This window comes from Ptychodera flava, chromosome 14 (genome assembly GCF_041260155.1).
Source record: "Ptychodera flava strain L36383 chromosome 14, AS_Pfla_20210202, whole genome shotgun sequence".
NCBI lineage: Eukaryota > Metazoa > Hemichordata > Enteropneusta > Ptychoderidae > Ptychodera > Ptychodera flava.
In genome coordinates, this window is record NC_091941.1 from 12383826 (window position 1) to 12406917 (window position 23092).

At 39.5% G+C, this 23092-nt stretch overlaps 1 protein-coding gene across 2 annotated transcripts; it reads right to left on the bottom strand.

The window, feature by feature from the left end:
* Positions 1-15710: 15710 nt before the first annotated feature.
* On the bottom strand, positions 15711-20596 carry LOC139149388 (acetylcholinesterase-like). 2 transcript variants are annotated; one of them, XR_011556109.1, is made up of 3 exons: positions 18797-20569; positions 16862-17067; positions 15711-16259 (listed from the first exon to the last, which is right to left on the bottom strand). XR_011556109.1 is itself a non-coding variant. In XM_070721120.1 (3 exons), exons 1-3 carry the CDS (start codon positions 20490-20492, stop codon positions 16138-16140), a joined length of 1815 nt encoding a protein of 604 aa, XP_070577221.1. In that variant the 5' UTR covers positions 20493-20596; the 3' UTR covers positions 15711-16137. The 2 variants fall into 2 exon arrangements, 1 of the variants encoding a protein (XP_070577221.1); XM_070721120.1 differs by having other exon boundaries at positions 19006-20596.
* Positions 20597-23092: the final 2496 nt, after the last annotated feature.

Sequence of the window (23092 nt, forward strand, 5' to 3'; positions counted from 1 at the left end):
CTCTCTATCTTTCATTTTCATCACAAATGTAGGAAGTCCCTGGTATGACGTCAATGTCACAACACAGAAATCTGACCCTGAATGCTAGGCGATGTTGTAAAGGATAACATGGCATGCAAAGGATAGGATAAAGTTCGACATCATGGTTGAGTGGCTGCAGTACAAAAACGACGAGGTCACCGTCGTAGGCCTAAGTTCATTGACATAACGGTGGAGACCAGGCTGTGAGCCCACGGCCATAAAGTTCATTGTGTTCATTGTTCTATTCTAATTCAAGGAGACTTTCTATGTAACATGAGGGATTATATCTATTTGCAAACGTCTCATGCCGAACATCTCAAAACTTAGCAGTATAAAGTACATGCAAAAGAGGACACTCCAAGAAAGTAACCTCTTAATGTATAGCATTACATACATGCCTACGACATTTTGGTTCACAATCCCAAGATCACATTGTACATCCAAAACACTTCGAGAGAAACAAAGTAAAGCATGTCCCCTACTCAACGAGGAACCAGACCAACGCAGGTGTAAAAATTAAGCAACAAATGAAAAAGATTTAACGAATATCAAAGCGAAAGATATTGTTGTGGTCTAGAGAACATTTTCAACGAATATACTGCATAGAGACCATCTTATCTGATTCTCTATACCATCTCTATTCTCTATTTCTCTGTAGTCAGCGACTCCGAATAATGTGAGAGGGAATCGAAACCGCCCAGACACGCAATATTATACAAAAAACCCGTTGGCCTCACGAATGTCTACGACAATCAGAGCTAGTTTAATAATTTCGCCACGTTTCAAGGGAAAAGTTGCATCCGAGCGTCAAATGAGATTCAAGTAAGCGAGTACAGATGTGTTAGTGTTGTAGTGACCGCATTAGTGCACATAGTATTACTGCGTATTGTTTCTGCCGTCGGGTTTGGAATAGAAATCGAGAAAACTTCGTCTCACACATGTACAGCGGAAGTTGGTATTTGATACGTGGAGTTTACGTGAAAGTCATGAGACAAGTATTAAGAATGCCGTCACGAAAGATCAAAGCAGAAAAAGTTCAAGGAGCAACGGCGGTAACATTAGATGATATCGTCCGAGTCGTTATTTTGTGATCCAGATAACGATATTTTCTGTCGTCTTCTCCCTTTAGTCTATTGAAATACGAAATATTAGCCTTTCCAACACAACAAAATATGCGATATTATTGTTGACAAATTGATTTTAGTCCGGACTCCAATTCACTTTGGACAATAATTTGACATCGCACAAATATGTACTCTTTCCCCAGTTGAACACTAGATATTCTAACATGATTTCGATGGCAGTACGAGAAGCTGTAATTTTACAAAGAGAAAAATAAAAGAAAACACGTCAAAATTTACTGATGATGCAGATTTCAAAAAGATTTGGCGCCAACAGATGAGTATTTTGAAAAGAAAAAGCAATTCAGAGTCAAGTCACTACCCCTGACGACCTTCACTGCGGCTGAATTGTCACTCACGGCAGTTAGCACACGCCTCAGACTATAAAGAGTGCAAATCGCAAACGAGGGTCAACTGTGCGACTGCCATGACCCGCATCCGCGAAAGCCAATATTCAGACAGCGAGACAACACATTCGTATAAAGTCAGTTTACTACTTTTTACCACAAAACTCTTACGAAGATGATTAAATTTGAAAGGGAACGGCCAGTTTTCATCACTTTAAAGTTTTGTCTGTTCAGGATATGCGATACACTTGACCTCCGGCGACCGAAATGATTGTTTTTTGCACATCAAGCCGCCCTGAAATATGCACATTATTAAGTAATTGAGTACACGGTTGAACCGTGACAGCCTGAGCAAGATGGGGCGAAAATATTTTATGTAGCACCTGAGCATGTTCATAAAGACCAGACAATCGATAAATGGTACCTCTATAGTTACAGCAAAAGCGCAATAGTTCAATTCATAACACACCACATGCTCATTCCGTGTTGCGATTCGCGAGAATACGTCACGTGACGGGAAAATAGATACGTCTAGTCCCCACAGAATAGACAAAAGTAACGTCAGAGGATATTTTGAAAAAGCATTTCCCTTTGGGCAAATAGTTGTTGACCAAATTTTGATTTTTGAAAAACTGTTTCCGTATGGAAACAGTTTTTGACCAAATTTGGAAAAGTGGCCGGTCACGTGACCGTAGTGTCGTCTGCAGCTTTGAAAGAATCGCGGATGATGAGCGCCTGGTATGAGCCACGAGCCTCTCCCTAAAACAGCAAGGTTTTCCATTCCAACAGCGTAGGAACTTGGACGGCTCATCGACAAAAAAGATTCAAGTGCAACAAAGAATGTTTATGCTCAGAATACTTTTTGGAAGAAAGTGGTACTACTGTTACCGCTGTGGAGAAATCGCCAGGTAAACTTGTTACTGTAACAATGGATTGTTGCGGTGCATAATATCAAAAACACATTAAAACCATAACATGATACAACATGAGCGTGTGACGTGTTATAAAACACCTATAACCCGGTCTTTATTCGGGCTATATCGCCCGTTTATTACCCCGAGGGGCCATGCCTTTACCAGAAACACATCGCAATTCCTCGATGCGGCCGTAGGCCAAAGGGAACAGCGATGTGTTTCTGGTAAACGCACGGCCCGTCGGGGTAATAAACGGGTGCTACTGCCCTCATGGCCAGGTAACAGGTGTTTATTACGCAATGTCAGTTATAATGCCTACTTCATTACAGGAGCTCCAACCCATGGAGGGTTGTGTCTATGTCCAAACCAATAATTCAGTAAATTTCGTGTGAAACTTTCACCCCAAAATATAATTTTCTATATACATGGACGTCTATGATACAAACTATTAACACTTTCTTTCCATGCTAAACCAGCTTCGTCTGTATATTTTTATACGTTTGCAATGATTATAGAAACGTACTGAAAGGGATACAGTCGTCGGAAATGCGCTCAAGGTCGTATGGGACCCATATGACCAATGTAAATATTGTAATCAAGGTACGATGGTCATTGATGTAAGTTAAAACATTTCTGTCATAATCTACATCGTATAATTTAAATGTTGCAGCTATGATAATGAGGTGCCTCTAGATATCGTGCACGAAATACATTGTTTGTAAACAAGAAACTCGCACAGGCGCAGTTCCGACGACTGTATCCCTTTAACTAGAATAGGGTGGTTAGAAATGAGTACGTGTATAACAAATATGATATTGGAATTTAACCTAGAAATATGCATTCTCGATCTCGATCTAAAAATTCATGGGAGATGGATTATGAGCTCATAGCACAGATATGAACTGAAAATGCTCCCGTGTTTCTGTATGTTGTCTGTAAAAGTGACGCTTTTCTCCGACATTATTGCCCAGGGTAGACTATTGTCACGATTCGCGAGAATACGCGAGAATACGTCACGTGACGGGAAAATCATTTCATGATTACCACAGGGATCTGACCCCGAGTGTTTGATCAAGTTAGGAGGAACGATAGAGACTGTATCACCTCTATTTGTAAAAATCAACCCTATTTGTAACAAAACCTAATTTTTAAAAAAAATTGCCGTATTTGTTGAAATCTTGATGAAATATGCATATTTGTATGTTTGGGGGCAATTTTCTTATTTTCCTTGTCGAAACTCATTTTTTCTGACTGGGTTGATTGTTACAAATAGGGGTGATGTGTCAACCCTATTTGTAACAATCAACCCTACTGATCCATATCGCCCACGACCTTATACTTTATGATGTCCTACTGTTCTACATTATTTCACCACCACCAGTGCACAGTCGCGAGTGGAGTGATACGTACCGGCCGCCGCGTACTATGCATATAATAATTGGAAGTTGGGAAACGGAATGGCCGTTTTACGCACCCCTCGCCGAGTTTGGAGGCCGATTTCCCTCACAATAAGCCTCAACTATATACTAAACCGCATCGATGGCCTCCAATACATCTTAGAATTCATACCTACAAGCCTCTTTGCGTCAAAAACGACCTTCTGTCCGTTTTTGGGTGCGATTTCCGTGTTTTTTGACGTGATCGAACACTTTCATTCTACAGCTGTGGGCGGGGTCAGACCAGCCGCGCTGTGATTGGCTAATTTTTTTCCGATCGACCCCATGATGACCTCTCTTGTTTTGATCGCTCGTTTGAGGCATAAATACGGCCCGGTGGTTTCAATCGGGTTCGAACTCATATAGGAAATGAAGGCTACTTCACACCTGCTCTACCAAAGTTGTTTTATATTACGATATGGTGAATAACAGGATCATTGTAGTTATTTTGTTTGGAATAAATGGCGAGACACTGGCGAATCGATAGTGCTATGACCCTGTATAAATATAGTAAAGGGAAAGCAATTCCACACGTACACATCGTCCGCGACGCGCCAATAGATTGGTGGTTTGCGTTTAATGTATAGTAATGTGTAATTTTTGTTTCACTGTCTTGTATGTAGAACCGATTTCAGGATTTTAATTCCAAGCGCGCCGTCCTCCCTGTCACAACGCTTGTCCCACTGCGAAACACACACATCCTGTGTAGGAAAAAAACACCAACAAAACACTGCAGACTCACTAGAATGCTTGTACAGAACAGACAGCCGAGAGACACCGAACGAAGTTGATACATCAACACAGATGAGCGGCAACTTAACCACACAGTTGGAAGTCTCAAGTAAAAAACAGTTGGTGAAATGTACCTTCACGTCTCAGAACTCGACATCACAGTACATTCGCAGTGAGCACCGTACATGATTCAGTGTCTTCACCACACATCATAACGGGCACAGAGAGTCAAATCCGCCTTCAACTCTATGTTTAAAATTTCGCCAAATTTCTTCCCTGCACAGTTTAATATTGATGAAAGCGTTGCAGATTCAATTCCTTATATGTTGACCTTTCAATTATGACATTTTGGCATCTGAAAATAGCTATGCGATAATTAATTATTCATATACACAATAGGTGAAAAACACAGTCAACAGCCAAACGATCGTTAACTTGTCATTTCATAAAAATAAGAGGGAAACTCAAAAAAATAAAACGAAAGTTTCATCAGCTGTGTTATCTCAAACACTTTAAGAATTAAAGCGAAATGAAAAAATTAGATTAATGTTTTTTGGGTTTTTTTTCAGATATATTTTTCATTTTACAACGCGGCAAATAGGCTTGATTTCCCATAGAAAACAATGACGTATAATACACCGAACAGACTGCACACAAATTCCTCAATTTTGAACGAATAATGATGAAATTGAATGAATAATGATGAATTTCTCCATGAAAATGTTTTATTTGCATTTTTTTATTCCGATCACTGAAATATACGGACTGTTGCCGTCCATAATTTGGCGATCTTACGGCGTGTACATATGCAGAACAAGGGTCTTAAATTGACGCATTTTAACCAGTATGCGTCTCATAAGTTGTACAGCCCAAATATCTGTCATTTTGTTGTAATATAGACCAAATTTGGGCGAATATCAACAATAAAAATTCCAGTAAATTTGAAAAAATAAAACAGAACGGAGGCGAACGGGCGCAGTGTCCACTGTCATCGAGCGGTGTACGTTATCGATCGATATTGTTTATTGGAAATTGATACTATGTTGTGTTGCTCACTCGCATGACCTTCCCAGCCAAAAATGGCGCAAAACTTGGCCAATGTGCGCCAAAATGTGCTGAAACATAAACACATCACAAAAACTGTAAAGAGTGTCGACGATTCAATTTAAGTTCAAGAAACCAACGGATACGTTGGTACTATGGTATGTAAGTCAATATATACGGGTTATTGTGGACATATTCATGACGTGACCTGAACGCATTAGCCGATACGCCAGCAGATTAACGATTTCGATCGATATTCTATCGAAAATAAATTGATACAATGTGTTCGCTGTCGTCACTAGCAACCGGCCAAAAGTGCTCCGAGGTAAAAATATGCTTCGCAGAATATGAGACACTCGGGCATAGTTTCGCCCCGCAGTGGTTGTAGCTTTTGAGTAACGGTGTAACAGTCTTCTCGAATATGCCTATCAGCAATCCTTTCTATAGCCTAATTTTAATGTCTCCGCTAGGTGACAAGATACCATACGTTGTGAGTTCGAACCCGATTGAAACCACCGGGCCGTGAGCGATCTAAACAAGAGAGGTCATCATGGGGTCGATCGGAAAAAAATTAGCCAATCACAGCGCGGCTGGTCTGACCCCGCCCACAGCTGTAGAATGAAAGTGTTCCATCACGTCAAAAAACACGGAAATCGCACCCAAAAACGGACAGAAGGTCGTTTTTGACGCAAAGAGGCTTGTAGGTATGAATTCTAAGATGTATTGGAGGCCATCGATGCTGGTTTAGTATATAGTTGAGGCTTATTGTGAGGGAAATCGGCCTCCAAACTCGGCGAGGGGTGCGTAAAACGGCCATTCCGTTTCCCAACTTCCAATTATTGTATGCATAGTACGCGGCGGCCGGTACGTATCACTCCACTCGCGACTGTGCACCAGTGTTTGAAACTCATGCAAAATCGCTACTGGCCAAGCGGGCCAGTAACTTATAAAATTCACTGGCCCGAAAGGAAATCAACTGGTCCTGGGCATAATACGGAATTTTTACTTGAAGGGAAATACAGGGGCCCTGCTGTAGGTGGCTCAATATTCAAATACCTGTACATCTTTCTCGCTACTGATATTCACCCGCGAGGCGAGGTTCATCAAAACAATGCTGCCATTTTGACTAAACGAAATCTCGAACCTACCCCAACGTGACCCCAACGCGTAACCAATGGAAGATGTTGAGTAGCGCCATCAATCTCGCAAGTCGCGAGAAATGCGTAGCTGTAAAGGCTTTCGCTAAGTAATTTCACCGTTCGATCTTTTGAGATTTTACCTGCCAATTTTTTCCTAAATTTTGCGGTTTGATTACTTGAGAATTTAACAGAATAGGGTAAGAGTATTAAAAATTGCTGACCCCTTCTTTATTTAGAGCAGGACACTCGGGTCTGCTTCTTTCACAACTTACTGGCCCGGCATGAAAACAGCTGGTCTGGGGCTAGCGGGTTAGCGTGAATTTCGAACGCTGCCCACCACTCTAAAACAGAGCACAAAAGAAAGAGGGCGCTCCAAGGAAATGACCCCTTACTACGTATCCGAAGAGCAAATTCTATACTCAGAGAGAAATAAAGCAGAATGAGTCCTGAGTATTGCTCAGTGAGCAGCTGTCGACCAATGCAGGTGTAAAGTAATCCAGGAAAAAGAGTTCCATTTACGTCATCTTATGCGATAGCGGAAGCTATATACGACTGGAAGACAAACTCAAACAGTATCTCGTCAGTGAGATCTTGTTCTTTATGGTCTGGGGAACATTTTCAACTGATACACGTATAGAAACCGTCTTAATTGACTCTGTACCATTTCTCTGTGGTTCAGGGTACAACGAACTGCCCCATGAAAGTCTTATACAATCAAGGGTCTTGGTTGAAGAATTTCATCACCTTTGAATTCAAACACATGTGTGAGAGTTGTAGCGACCGCAGAACAATGAATATAATATTGCGGTGTATTGTTTCTGCCAACAGGTTTCCAGGAATAGATATAGACTAATAGGGAAACATATGTACCGCGGAAGTTGGTATGTGAGACCTGAAGTTTTAGTGAATGTCATGTGACAAGTATTAGGAATGCCATACAGATTAAGAGCAGGAATAAAGAAAGAACCGACAGCTGTAACTTTTGATGATATCGTCATTATTTTGTGTTCAAGATAAGGATGCGTTTCTGTTGTCTCCTCCCTGCAGTCTGTTGAAATACGAAATATCAACCTCGGCAACACAACACAATCTGCAATGTTATTGTTGTCAAGTGAATTATAATCCGAACTGCAGATCGCTTCGGAAAATAACTTGACACTACTCAAATACATTCCGCGGCCGACCCTCTCCATGTATAAATAATGATAAAAGGAATGAAATAAAATGAACACTTCTACTTGAATAGATCATTTTGGATATAAAAAAGCGAAATGTACGGTGTTTATTTCTCTTCTGTCAATCTCGCTATTTTTATCGATATCAAAATTTCGACCATTGAAATAGGTTACAGTCGGGTTGTAAGTGTATCCTTCGCTGTTGTGATTGGCGCCAACATATGATTATTTTGAAATGGCAAAACCATTCAAGAAAAGGAGAGTCACTCCTCTTGACGACCTTTATTGCAGTTAAATAGTGATATCCGAAAATCCATTGAACGCAACTGCCTCGATCAAAAGATCGGCAGCATTGAGAAAGTATTACATAGATTCTTCATAGATGTATGAGAAAATATATGTATACCATGTATAGTGAATCAACATTATCAACAGCTGATTTTTAATTAAATCCAAATATCAAAATATGTACACACACGCTTGCGCAAAAATATTGCGATCCACCAGTAATTTCTGTCCAACCCCTTTGAGGGGTAATTTCAAAATTATAGCGAGTCAGAATGGGAAATCTGAGCATTAACACCTTTTGAGTTTGTAAGGAAGGTCATTTGAAAAATCTAAGCTCTTTTTTGGGGGATTCTATCGCTCCATACCCTTGAGATGTTTGTGTGTGCAGCTAATTTACTCAAGCAATATGGGGGGGGGGGGGGGGGTCATGAAATTTTTGTCATCTTGAAAGGGGGGTCATCAATGTTTTGGTACAATGGGTAGGGGGGTTCACTTTTTTGACTGATGCGCAGGAAGAGTTTGCCGGCCCACCCCCGGCCATAATAACTGAACGCTCCCTAAGTGTGGCTTGCTTACTTTTTGCTCATTTGCATAATTAATGATTTTCGAAAAAACGGATATATATTGACAACGACTGCACACAATTTGATGAGATTTGCTACAAATGTTGATCTTACCAAGATATATCAGCTGTGAAAGATATTAAGGGGTGACATAAAAGATAATGGCTAATTTGCATATTTAATGAACTTTCCTAATTAGGGATATATATCTGATTTGACTTGATCAAAATCGACCAAACTTGGTATTGTATATTGAAAATACTATGATTTAACATTATTGAAAGTCATTAAGCATTTTTATTTCATCAAACTCTTAATTTGCATATTTAATGAACTTTTGAAATTAGGGATATTTATTTGAATTGACTTGACCAAAATTGATGAAACTTGCTATGTACATTGAAGATACTATGATATAACATTGTTGAAAGTTATTAAGCATTTTCACTTCAGCCAAATACTTATTTGCATATTTAATAAACTTTCCTAATTAGATATATAAATCTGAATGGACTTTACCAAAATTGATGAAACTTGCTATGTACATTGAAGATACTATGATATAACATTGTTGAAAGTCATTAAGCAGTTTTACTTCAGCCAAATACTTATTTGCATATTTAATAAACTTTCCTAATTAGATATATAAATCTGAATGGACTTTACCAAAATTGATGAAACTTGCGATGTACATTGAAGATACTATGATATAACATTGTTGAAAGTTATTAAGCAGTTTTACTTCAGCCAATTCCATATTTCCATATTTAATGAACTTCACTAATTAGGGATATATATCTGAATTGATTCGACCGAAGTTGATGAATCTTGCAACATATATTGAAGATACTATAAAACAACATTATTAAAAGTCATGAAACTTTTTTATTTTAGCCGATTCCGTATTTTCAAATTTAATGATTTTTCCTAATTAAGGATATTTATCTGTCTTGACTAGACCAAAGTTGAGGAACTGCTTTGTACATTAAAGATACTATGATACGACATTATTGAAAGTCATTTAACATTTTTACTTCAGCCTATTCATAATTTGCATATTTAATGAGAATATTTCAGTCAATTCCTAATTTGCATATTTTAATGAACTTTCCTGATTGGGGATATATACTTGGATTTAGAATTAATCTGTGGTGAATATTATTCATTATGTTGATCATAACACTTTCAATGAAGTTGCAAACATGTGGCAAAGGTTCAAATTTACACATAACTGCAATATATAATTAAACACGTGAGCATTTTCAGTTCATATCTGTTTTTCAAAGGAGTACCTTTGACAAAACTCACCGTTACTCCCCTGACCTTCAGAGTCAATGAAGGTCAAGGTGAAGTCAGTGGTTTCTTGAACACGGCTGAAATACTGCATACGCCGATAAGCGGTCGCTCTAACTGGCGGCAAACTTTTCACAGGCAGGTTACACTCGATATCGTTTACAATATACATCTGTATTATAATATTTGCGTTGTAGGTTGGTTTGTTTGGTTGGGTTTCAATGTCTCTCTCGACGTAGGAAATATAATAAAAATTAACAATCAGCATTTGCTTCGACAGAAAATCTCAATCAACAAGCATATTGACTTACTTCTGTCTCAATATCGAAAATGTATTGAAATGTCATAAAATATGTATCGTCTTCGTGTTTCAGTTTACATAGACAGATATTAACGTTTGACTTCATTTTAAATTCACCTACTGCAGGTCAGGACAAACCAGATTTTTCATCGTATATCGCTATAAATTATATTTTGCAAAATTAAAAAAGTAACAATTATAACTTTATGCTCTTTAGCTGTTTCTAACGCTTTTTACTAAAGATTCTGTGTTGTGATTCCATTTTAAGTGTAAAAATTGAGGATTCATGGGAGTTTTTTGCACCAAGTGACCGACGTGCAGTCAGCTTTCAATACCGAACCACTACTGACGCTCTGGGTGTACCTCTTTATCCATGTTGCCCCTGGAGATAACGAGGCACTTAAAGCTTTTAACATTAAGCCGTAGATTCTAGAAAAATGAGTTGCCATGACAAAACGTGCGGATAGTAATATAAAATATAAAATATTGGTGTCATTGTATACTATTAAACGGATGGTATGTGCCATTTCATAGCCTCAAGAGGGCGTGCTACAAAATATAAAACTATACACTATAGACATACGGGAGTGGAACGCTGAAATTGAATTCCGCACCGAATCAGTAAGTTAGAATGGTGAGAAAGAGAGTTTTCAAAAATAAGCGACTGCCAAAAGTTACTTTCTGTAAGCTTTTAATAAAGGTAGAGAATAGACACCAAGTTGCTCGTACATTTATCCCCAACGGTCTCAGCAAGATTTGATTTGCGAAAATCCGACATTTTCGTAGCATATGTATATACTGGATTTTGTTTATCAGGTAACCGAGACGAAGAGGGTCCAGGGGAGCTCAGAGGCATCAAATTATACACGCCTGATGTGCTTTCTGGAATCTGGACAATTGTGTAGCAGTAACTCTACAGATATCGATGGAATGCTAAGGATAGTAAATCATCAAATCAAATGAAACGAGCTAGTCTTAATTGGTATTTTATTTCAAATGCTTGGGCCTCAGCCCGTCGCAAAATATGTATACATCTGAACAGAGAGATGGGGAAAAAAAAATTTATCACAAGTGAACAATTCCTAATTTGTATCAGTCTTAAGAAGAAACTCTTCTCGCACTTTAAAAGATCTATGCACATACAGAGACAATTTGTACTGAACAGAATGATTTTTTGAAGATAACAAAGCAATAAATTTATCGTGAGTGGGATACAGTCGAAATTTTTCTGGTATCAATTCTATTCTGTGTTGCTGATACAAAGGGCAGCAGAACAATACAAAATGACACTCATCCTCCAAAATTTCAATACATTTACTCTTACAGAAAGTACATAGTCTTTGCACAACTGGAACGACTTGTTTACTGTGACGACCTGTTTCAATTGCTAAATTATGGTTTGATGTACGAAGTTTTGCCAAGTCGGATTTAAATTTCATAATAGTAATTGAAGATAAATACATTTCAGGTTCTAGTAAAGATTTAAATTTCACATAAGAACAAAGTCTACGAGATTGATGTACAGCAGTTGACCATTCTTGTCTGTAGCAGTCTTGAAGTCTTGTTTGAAACAAAAGTAAAAACGCCTTTTTATCACCAACCTGCTGTTCAATCCACACAGAACCAAAGCCATATTTGTAAAGTAGATTTTTTACCTTTGTTACCCATGTTATCCTTCCTACTTCATCTAATCTTTTTAACATAAGATAACAAGCTTTCGGGTAACGTGCATTATCCATTTCTGAAAGTTTCAACCAATAAGAAATACAGCGTCTCATATAAATACATGACAGGGGGAATCTACCACAATCCCCCAAAAGTGCTTCAGCGTTTACATTTGTATTAACTCCCATCAAAAAACGACAAAATTCAAGCTGAACCCTTTCTATATGGGGAGAGTATTCATTTCCCCAGATTTCAGCCCCATAACAAATTACAGGTACAACTGAAGTGTCAAACAGCTTAAACGCTTCCCGTAAAGGGAGACCACCCAATTTCTTTATAACTACTTTTATTTGATGCAATGCTTTTTTTCCTTTCGTGACTAGTTGATGTTTGGCAGGTGACCAAGACAGCCTTGATGACAATAAAATCCCTAGATAATTGTAATGTTTTACTGTTTTAACCTCCGCACCATTAAAGCTCCACCGTTCATAACTCTTCAGAATACCACCATTTCTAAAAACGATGACTTTGGTTTTCTCGAGATTGACGGACATGCACCAATGCTTACAGAAACGTTCAAGATGGTTTAGCTTTCTTTGCAATTTTATGGGTAAATCGGCCACATCGGTCACATCATCAGCATACATCAACATTCCTATATTAGGAATGTCGTTATTTACAAAAATACCACTGTTACAATCTCTATCCATATATGAAGCTAATTCATTAACAAATAAGGAAAATAAAAAGGGGCTCAACATGCATCCCTGCCTTGTGCCTACAGTACAATCAAAATAGTCTGTTAAGCCACCATTACATAAAACACATGATTGTAAGTTATTGTACATTGAACGTAGTACTGTTAAAACTCTACCGTGTAACCCATACGAAATAAGTCTATGCCACAGATAACTATGGTTTACTCTGTCGAAAGCTTTTGAAAAGTCAATGAATACACAGTACAACCTGCCTTTCTTTTGTGAAAGATATTTCTGAACAAGCGACTGAAGGGAAAAAATGTTGTCAATAGTACTATAGTGTTTGCGAAAACCAGCTTGCGCTTCGACAATGATACCAGAGTTATCTGCCCATCTCACAAGCCTATTATTTATAATTTTGGTGAATACTTTACTCATTGTTGAGAGCAAAGAAATCCCCCTAAAGTTATTTACCTCAGAAACTGACCCTTTTTTATGTAACGGATATATTATTCCTTTACACCAGCTCTGTGGAAAGACTCCATTTCTCAGAACGAGGTTGAATAAATCGCACAAACATTTATGGACAAGTCCATCTGGACCAGGCGACTTGTTCTTTTTAAGATGTCTGATACAATCAACAACTTCTTGAAGAGTTATCTCCTCATTTACAGAGATTGGCGTACCATCTTGACACTGTTCACAATTTAAATCGTGATTTTCCAAATATCTTAAAATTTTACAATCAAAGTCGCTATCAACAGAAATACACTGAACATTTAGTAATTCTTTAAAATAAAGATACCATTCCATAGACGGAATGTTGTTATTGTAAGTAATTGCCTTCCCCGTCTTAATCCGTTTTACAATACTCCAAAAGTTACAGGGATCATTCACACTCTCTAGTAAGATATTACGCTGTTTTATCTTATATTCTTTACATTTAATATCACATATTTTCTTAAATTGATTTCTACAATGTATATAATTTTGCAGATCATCCACACTGTTTGAAGCTCGGAATTTATTGAGATACTCAAATTTTCTTTTTCTACAGTTAAAACATTCATCGTCCCACCAGGGTTTAGTAGTTTCTCTATAGGACTTTCTGTCTGATTTTGCGCAAATTTTCATTTTTTTAGCTGCTCTACGAAGGACATTACTCAATATTTCTACCGCATTGTTGATATCATTGTGTTGAACTGAACACAAAAAATCATCAACTCCTTTCTGTGAGACATCATCACATAAATAGCAAGTAAATTCAGGCAAAAGATTCTGCTTCCATCTATACTTTTCCCATGTGTTTAGATCAATTGAGTCAACACTTTCCATATTACCATTTACAATATCTCCTTTTACACACAATGTACAGTAAATCGGAAAATGATCTGACAAATCATTGGAGCCCACAGTAAAATCACTTATGTATTCAAATAATGAAGTGCTAACTATTATATAATCGACTACACTTGCCCCGTTATTTGTGCAACAGGTGAAATTACCATCACTGTCACTTTGGAAACGTCCATTTAGAAGATGTAAGTACGAATGGCAACAAAAATCAATTAAAGTTCGACCAAAATTATTTACAATACTATCTCGAGACTTTCTGCTCATACAAAAATCGTCAATCTCATAATCAAGATGATGTATTTCATTCTCTTCTGATGAATCTACAGAGTAATCACATAAGTTACCCGTTCTAGCGTTAAAGTCACCCACTAGTATGAAATCGGGATTGAGATACCTTGCTTTAAGCTCTGTAATATAATTTTCCAAACGGACAATACCATTAGATTCATCATTGTAAGTTGATGCGCCCTCAGGGGGTACATATATACTTCCAAATGAAACGAGCTAGTCTTCTCCATTGAAAGCAAATTTTTGTAGTCCCCATGGGTGTGCTCTGCACTTACACCATAACACGGCCATGACAGTGCATGTCAACATTACGACAAAAGCGGCCCTTACAGTCGTAGCAAAGTCATGTGATATTCTGACATTTATAGGTAAAATCATCGAGACTCCCTTGCTAGTATCTCAAAAATGCATAGTCGTTGCCACGTTGATGACAAAAGCAATTCAACAGTGAAAGAATGCATTCCGTGCACCAGAACAGTCGAATGAAAAGTAGAAAATAGTTCTGTCTCACTGTGGGTGTGAAGCAATTGTCACTTCTCATTGTGTATAAGATGGGAGCAGTCGACCAGCACACCATCATTAAAGTGATCATTCCTGTTTCAGAGTTATGTCACGTATGTAGGTCTTTCAAGAGTTCTGTGAACTTTCTTGCTGACCCGGGCAAGTTCCCTCGAGGCGCAGGCATTATTCACAGTTGCAATGCTCTTCAATTTTTGAAGGTTTGGGGTCAGACCATCCTTGCTTACCCAGGTCTCCGCTCCGGACAGTAGGATGCTTCTGTCTGGCTAACGAGCCGTGCGAGCGGACGGTTTGGTCAGACTTACTTCCATCTCTGGTCCGAATGAGGGCGATATCTTTCAACAAACTGTAAAAGATAGCGAGCGAGCGAAAGAGGTGCTCTGAGAGAGAGAGAGAGAGAGAGAGAGAGAGAGAGAGAGAGAGAGAGAGAGAGAGAGAGAGAGAGAGAGAGAGAGAGAGGGAGGGGGGGAGGGAGGGAGGGAGGGGGTGTTTGTTTTTGCGTTTGATCTGGTAAAGTCTGAAGAGTCCAACTAACAATTCCTTCCGATTGATATACATTTGAAATTATGACACTGCTAGGTGTAAGCTCTATGCTTGTACACCTACTGTGGTGCACGTGCTTTTTTCGCATCATAGCCTCGGCATTCGCAATATTTAAGCACGATTGCAGGTCTACGCTACAACATGACATCACTACATTTCCACCGTACAGATCTGCGCTCATAGGCAAATAGCCCTGACGGATTTCGGTGTACATCCCCGTGTTAAGTCACTCTTCGCATATACATAGTCACTTCAGACAAGGGGTAGTAAACATTTACTCATGCTTTATTTATAATCACAAAAACTGGGTGGGAGGGATTTCCACATCCATGATTTATCGTCTGATTACACTTGAAGTAACATATCAAAGTTTGTTCATTAGCATGTACAAGTACGAGCTTCCAATTTGAAACTTTCCTCCTTCCCCAACAATAAAATCGCCGGTGAATTTATATCGTTTATTTCATTGTTTTAAAGCCTTGCTTTGCAATATCACAAAACTGACTCTGAGATCTTATTCATCTCAAAAGTTGCTATTCTGAAGAAGCAAGTAATGTAGGTTGTGGCTTAAATAATGCTTTGAAATCGAGCGGGGATAATCTTTGACCGGTACGTCTGGGACACAAGAATATCGGTTTGGTTTTGAGTAAAGCTGGGAAACAGAGCAGTCTAACATATGCCCCCGGTAAATTAATCAGACTAAACACTCCAGGCAGCGGAATGCGAATAGCAAGCTGGTCACCAGTACAGACGATGCAACCACCATGCTGGAACTGCTTGTTGTACGTGTTGTAGTTTCAGTCATGCAATCACGAACTGAAAAGAATAAAAACGATAATTTACGCAATCAGTTTTTGCACTTATGGCGAGTGTCATTCTGACTCTAAGATTTCAAAGGTCGAACATGTCTTACTCAATCACTTCTCGGTTTGAATTTGACTTTGTGTTCTAGCGTTGCCCATGAGACATGGAAGTACAGACGATTGAAACGGATTCTTAAAATACAACCAAAGAGTAGATTTTCGTCTAGATTTGACAACGTAATCTTTCCGAAACTCTTAATCATCAGAATAGAATTTCGGAAAATTATAATAATATGGAACGAGTTGGAGGTATCGACGTGTTTACGGACACGACCACAATACCCAGCGTCATTATCAGTACGGTGGTCATTGGTTGAAAACAAGTTCTGAAGTGGTTCAATCGTATTATGAGTAGATGAAAAATACTTTTAGCGTGAAATGTTTTAAGTTTTCCCTCAATATAACGAGGAAACTTAAGAGGTCATCAAACTTTTTATTTTGAGGTTTTCACAAACTTTCGGCTACCCCCTGCCGTTATGTTAACTCCACCCACTGCAAAAGATTTAGTTTCCATCCCTAGTTATATCAAGCATCATCTTGCTGATTCGGCTTTACCTTTCGTATCGTTCTCGACACACATTGACCTCTGTAACTTCGGCACCAAGTCTCGCCAAAACTCGCAGTACGGGGTTCGTGGATGACTTCCAATGGTGGGTTTGCTGCCAGTAGTGTTGTCAAATATGATGTACTTTTTTTCATGGGCCTCATATTTCGGCCAAGAGTCGACGGGGTTCCCATCGGCTGTAACCTCGTTCGGATTGCTAATGAACGAAATAAAGTCACATTGGAGCAAGATCTTCTACCGGTTTGGGAAAACTTCAAATATGTTCCTGGGCTTAATCAACATAATCCGTACAGGACAAGTCCTTTACGGCCAGCGCTTTCTATACTAGTCACTCTGTCCTGGGAAACAGTCATGTGAAGCAATCCTGTATAATATCTTAGCAATGGTTTAAACATTACTGTGACCTATCAAATAAGTCAGAATACGCCAGATCCTCAAAATCTCTCAACCTTAAAAATCTTTGCTGATTTACTGAGTGCATAGAGTTATTTAGACTTTAGTTGAGAAACTTTGTTTTCACAAGGACGGACACATCTTCATGAAAATCGTATATCTTATTTTTCCGTACAGTTAACACGTAGATTGACTGCCGTTCTAAATTTCAGTAGCAGTAAAATTGAAGTACCCCATGTCTTTTTAATGAAGGGAACTGAAGCCTGAGCTAGGTTCTTGGTGATGAAAGAGAGTGATTTCAAGTTTTATTGAGCGCAGTTTGGTCGAAAGTTTGTAAACTCTGTGTGGCCGAGTTTCGTACTACCGTGTATGTGGTGCATGAACGTTAGTTCTGAAATCCCTGACACTGTCACGAGCGCCACCTTTCAACCTCTGATATAAACACATTAAGAATACCGTATTGAATTTCGTTTAGTGTATTTACGTTCGTACATTTGCCAGTATAAGGTTTCTCAACTCCAAATAACCGCAGCAAAATTTAAAATTTTAGATTTAGTAAATTTCATTGTGAGTATATAAGATGTCATCTTATCTTTAATAGCTATTATTGGACTGTCTTTATTGAAAAGTAAATTCAAGAAATTGTTACCATAGTAAACGCCACCGAATAATGACAATGGTCTTGCTCGCTATGTTGAAAAAAAGGCAGAAATGGTTGTTTATATGATTCCAATTACTCCAATGGCACGTAAGGTAACGAAACACATGCCGTCACCCTTATCATCATTACAACAATCGCAATTGTCGTCCTCACCGTTGTTGTGTTCAATATCAGGCCAAAAAAATAAATTGTGCTGTTCCGATAACATGGTTTTCAAAACTAGGGTAGGTAGGTCGGCAAAGATTTTTTTTCCAAAATATTTTTATTTTTTATTATACATTTTTCAGCGGTTCAGAGCGGTCAAACACTGGCCACAACATTTCCAGAAAAATGTATCATACATATAAAAGGAATATCAAAACACAAAAGATATCCTCGTTCAAGCAAAAATCAAATGCCAAGATTTTACGGGGTTTTCCTTTCTTTTTTTTTACTTCCGTGTCTCGTAGCTCTAAAAAGTTTAGGGTCGGCACGTAAAAAATAGGGTAGGTCGCGGGGTTATCGGAACAGTACAATTTTTTTTTGTTCGGCCTATTATCATTTTCATCGTCACCGTCATCACCACGAGTGCTATCAACACAGCCACAACAGCAGCAGCAGCAGCAACAACAACAACAACAACAACAACAACTGTTACATCGTCAACATAAATATCATTATCTTCACCACCACCACCACCACCATCATCATCATCACCACCACCATCGTAGTTGTCGTCGCCGTCGTTATCGTAATCATCATCATTTCCGCAACAACAACAACAACAACAACAACAACAACAACAACAACCAGTACATCGTCGACATCACCATCAAGCAATATCATCATCATCGTCGTCGTCGTCGTTGTTGTCGTCATCGTCATCACCTACCTTTCATCGTAATCGTCGTTTCGACTCATCGTCATCGTCAACAACGATATTAACTTCACCGTCAATTATCATAAACACCGCAGTTTCTTCCAGACATGTCGAGTCGAGGCACAGTCGGGTGTGAAGTCTATGGGATGTCAAACGAAAAGTACTTACAATCGTATCGATAAGAGATCAAACCTGAAACGTACAGTACGGTGGGATCTTACCCATATTTTGCGAAATTTGCCCAGTGCTCCATCATCCTCACACTGAAGGCGGCCTCTTCCTCATCGTACTCGGAATTTCCCACGGTAAACTGGTGGCCGAAGATGTATATGATCTCCTCGCCATGTACGGTGCCCATCCATTGTGGCCAAGGATTCAGGGAAGATCGCCGGTTCAGGCTGTAGTAGTAGACCGATTTGTTTGCCGACAAGTATACATTGGCAAATTCTATTACTGGACATTTCATACGGAGATCACCCAAGGCGTCCTCGGCCGCGTCTCTCATCTTCACTCGGTTGCCAGGGTCCTTCCAATCCCGGTAGAGGAAACTTACTGTGTCGGTCAGCGATTCTCCCGGGGACAATAGTCCACCCAGAGACACCCGTATGGCCTCATAGTACTCTACATTGTCGATTAGACTTTCCGTCAAGGTCGAAAAACCGGTGACCCGGCTTAAGACAAGATTAATAAACCATTCATTTGCGACATTTCCTAACATGATTTCGGTGTCCTTGAAATCGCTTTTCGCTAACATCGTATCGACGTCACTCTGTAAGAAAGTTCCATCGACTACCGGGAAGTGAACTGCAAAGAAGTTGGGGTCAAATGTGAGGTTGTAAGCCGGCATCTCCCTCAAACAACGTACAACGCTATCTTTAGCATCCTCGTCAGGTAAGCACCCTATACTCTTAAGATATGGTGTAGTTAATTCGTCACGAAGTTCATTGCTAAGAGGCCTTAGCGCTGATGTATTGGGAGAGCCACTTTGCAAAATAGCCCTTCGGAAAAGGCTACGGCTCTGAGGTGACAATAAATGATAGCCAACGGCAGCGCCCCCAGCACTAGATCCGAAGATGGTGACCAGTTCGGGATTTCCACCGAAATACTCGATGTTCTCCCTTATCCACTGCAAGGCTATGACTTGGTCGAGTAACCCAAGATTACCGGGAACTTCGGGGATACCTAGGGACAAAAAGCCGAAAGGACCAAGTCGATAGTTAATGGTGACCACGACAACTTGCTGGGTCGCAGCCAAAATCTGACCCTCATACTCGTGCACGTTGGCGCTCCCCCAGACGAAGGTGCCCCCGTGTATCCATACCATGACCGCCGCGGAATCGTTCTGTCGAGGATACGGCGTCCAGATATTCAGATAGAGGCAGTCTTCGCTTAGATTTTCCGTGGCAAACTGCCAGATCAGACCGGGGAAGTCATCACTTAAAGGCGGTTGCCAGCAGTTGTTACTGAACTCCGTTGCATCTCTAACGCCATCCCATGATTCTCTCCACAGCTGCGCACGTTTGAACCTCACAGGTCTCTCGGCATAGGGGATACCTAGGAAAGCGTCAACCTGATGACCAATCGCCCGTAAAACTTTCCTCTTTCCACGAATATCACCAAATTTCGTTCTCTGTATGATTGGCCACTCGTGGCCAATACTCAAGCCAAGGAAACCCCATAACGCAAGGAATAACGAAGTAAACTCCATTACTGTGGGTGGTTAGCCAGACACGCCTAGAATCCGACCCGTCCAGTGTTTTCCAACCACTTATAACAATTGGTTGTTAACCCTGTGACGAAATGACCAATGCTGAAAAGAATATGCTTAATATATGCCGAATCTATTGACGCACTGTTAGTACTCGAATCCTTGGATCGCACCATTGGCAGTGGTCATGGATCTTTCCTTACAACGAGCGGTCAAGCAATCAGAACTGTTTTATCATTTTGGTCGATGGTACCAACGAAACAGACAGACCAAGCACTTGCCGTTCCGACACCAACTTTACTTTCAGCGACTACCCACTAAAATTGATATTGCTGCACATTTGGTGGAAAAACCGCCGCCCTAGGCAAAACCCCGTGTTAGGAATACCCACATTGAATGAATGATTACCGCTTAATTAAATGGAAAATTATAACAGTAATAAATAACGGCCAACACGACATTGACACCGGGTAATGCCTTGCCTTAGCTATACATCTTATACAACTGCGATCAATCCCATCTCGCATACGTATTACGTTTCTTTCTACGTAAACACTGGCCGCCATATTATTTCACGGGTAACCTTAAATGAACTAAGTCTGTATAAATTCTTCGCTTTCTACTCTTCGTACGTGAGTCGGCGAGACACGTACCTGTCACCAAACGAAGGTTTAGAAAGCTCCAAAAGTTTGAAATTTATGTACAAGATTTAATTCAAAGAGTACCAGTTGCCAAACATGTCATGTTAGGACTCTATAGCCCCCTGGAATCTCTTACCTCAGAGGCAAAAGCTTCACGATACTGTGAGGAGACGAATATACAAGATTGATCACAAAATTTTACCAATTCTTTTTATCTCAAAAGTTATACCTCACTTTTATATCAGTAACAACCATCGCTGTACACAAGTAAGAGGAAATTTCCATCGAAACAAATTAGGAACGTAGTGGGGCCGTTATTGACACAGGGTTTCGAATAGTGATGCCTATGTTCCATATTTAAACTCACTCGTCTATACTAATTGGGTTTCGATGCACTCTTCTCAGGTCTCGTTCACACTTTTTTCTAAAAATTTTCACAGCATGGAAGCATTTCCAATTTTAGAGCCATTGCACGTGACAATACTATCAAGGCAAGATGGCGCTATAACGAGATTTCGAAGTCCGTGTGTTTCGAACGAAGGGGGGGGGGGTCATATTGTATGAGGCGTGCAGTGTGGGCACAACTGGCCAAGTCTTGTGATCCCTGGCAACTCATTCTCTTTTTCATATGCAAACTAACCTGTTTTTTGTTCACGAAAAGCCACGATGCATTGTGCTCATAGCAGTATATAGTCACAGCTTTAATAACTCACCCATTTGCTATGGACCGAAAAGAACAATGGATAAAAAGATAAAACGCTGATCGTGGTTTTCCGAAAGAAGGCAATATTGAAAGCTGCGACCTTTGTCACTCTCTCGCTTTTTATGTGGATCTCATGTTGCTGCTGCTCACAAAAAAGTACTCAAGTTTATGTAAAATAACCCCAAACTGTGCATATACTTCAACTTTCGTAAAATGGATATCTCTATTGTACCACGCTTTGACCTCTTTACACTAGGTTTCATGTCGTTTGCAGGGTTTGGACAACGTGTTCTCGCCATACATGGTCAATCATTGGTGCTGTGAAGTTAGAAACTAATATGATATCCGTGTAAATCTTATTGTATCAATAAGATTTACACGGATATCATATTAGTTTGAAACTTTGGCCACGATGTCGGCCAAAGTTTCTAGTTCAACAGATTGGCATTTCAGAAAGGATACAGGCGTGAAATACAAGAACAAAGCTCAGAGAAATGTTCAGACCCCGAGCAATACGAACTCAGTATTGGAACCAAATGTTCCAAGTTAAGCCTGTACCGTCTTCCATTCTCAATATATAAAAATGTGATAGGGACATTGTCCCCGGAATGAGGATGATCGGTATAGTAGTTGACCTTTACATTTTCTGAGTTACTCGTCATACAAAATATAGAAGAATTTTTCGCGCCACAACTTGCAAATTTCGGTGCAATACCCTCTCCTAGTGAATATACGGGTTTCATGAAATTCTTTCTGTCAACTGGGAAGATTTTGGTCACACAGTTACATTTGCATGTTGAGAATGAACTCTCCGGAAAGCGTTGATGGGATAGAATGGCAATGGTGTACAATAGCGCAAAACAGATGGAGGAATGGTTATTAGGTTATTACAAAGTCTAGGCTGGTTTTGTCCCAAATCTGATGAAAACAAGGCCACTTATTGATTCATATAATTTCTATGATATGACAGGGTACGAGTTGGGAAATTCCAATCGAGGTAACAAATCAATAGATGGTGTGATTATCAATTGATGATCGTTATTACATTCTTTGTGGTCTCGAATGTAACACAGTAAAACCTCTGCGGTAGCTGAAGAAAGTTCATTATTTATTGTGAAATTGGGTGAGGCATCTCTCTCTCTCTCTCTCTCTCTCTCTCTCTCTCTCTCTCTCTGTCTCTGTCTCTCTGTCTCTCTGTCTCTCTGTATATATATATATATATATATATATATATATATATATATTACATAGAGAGA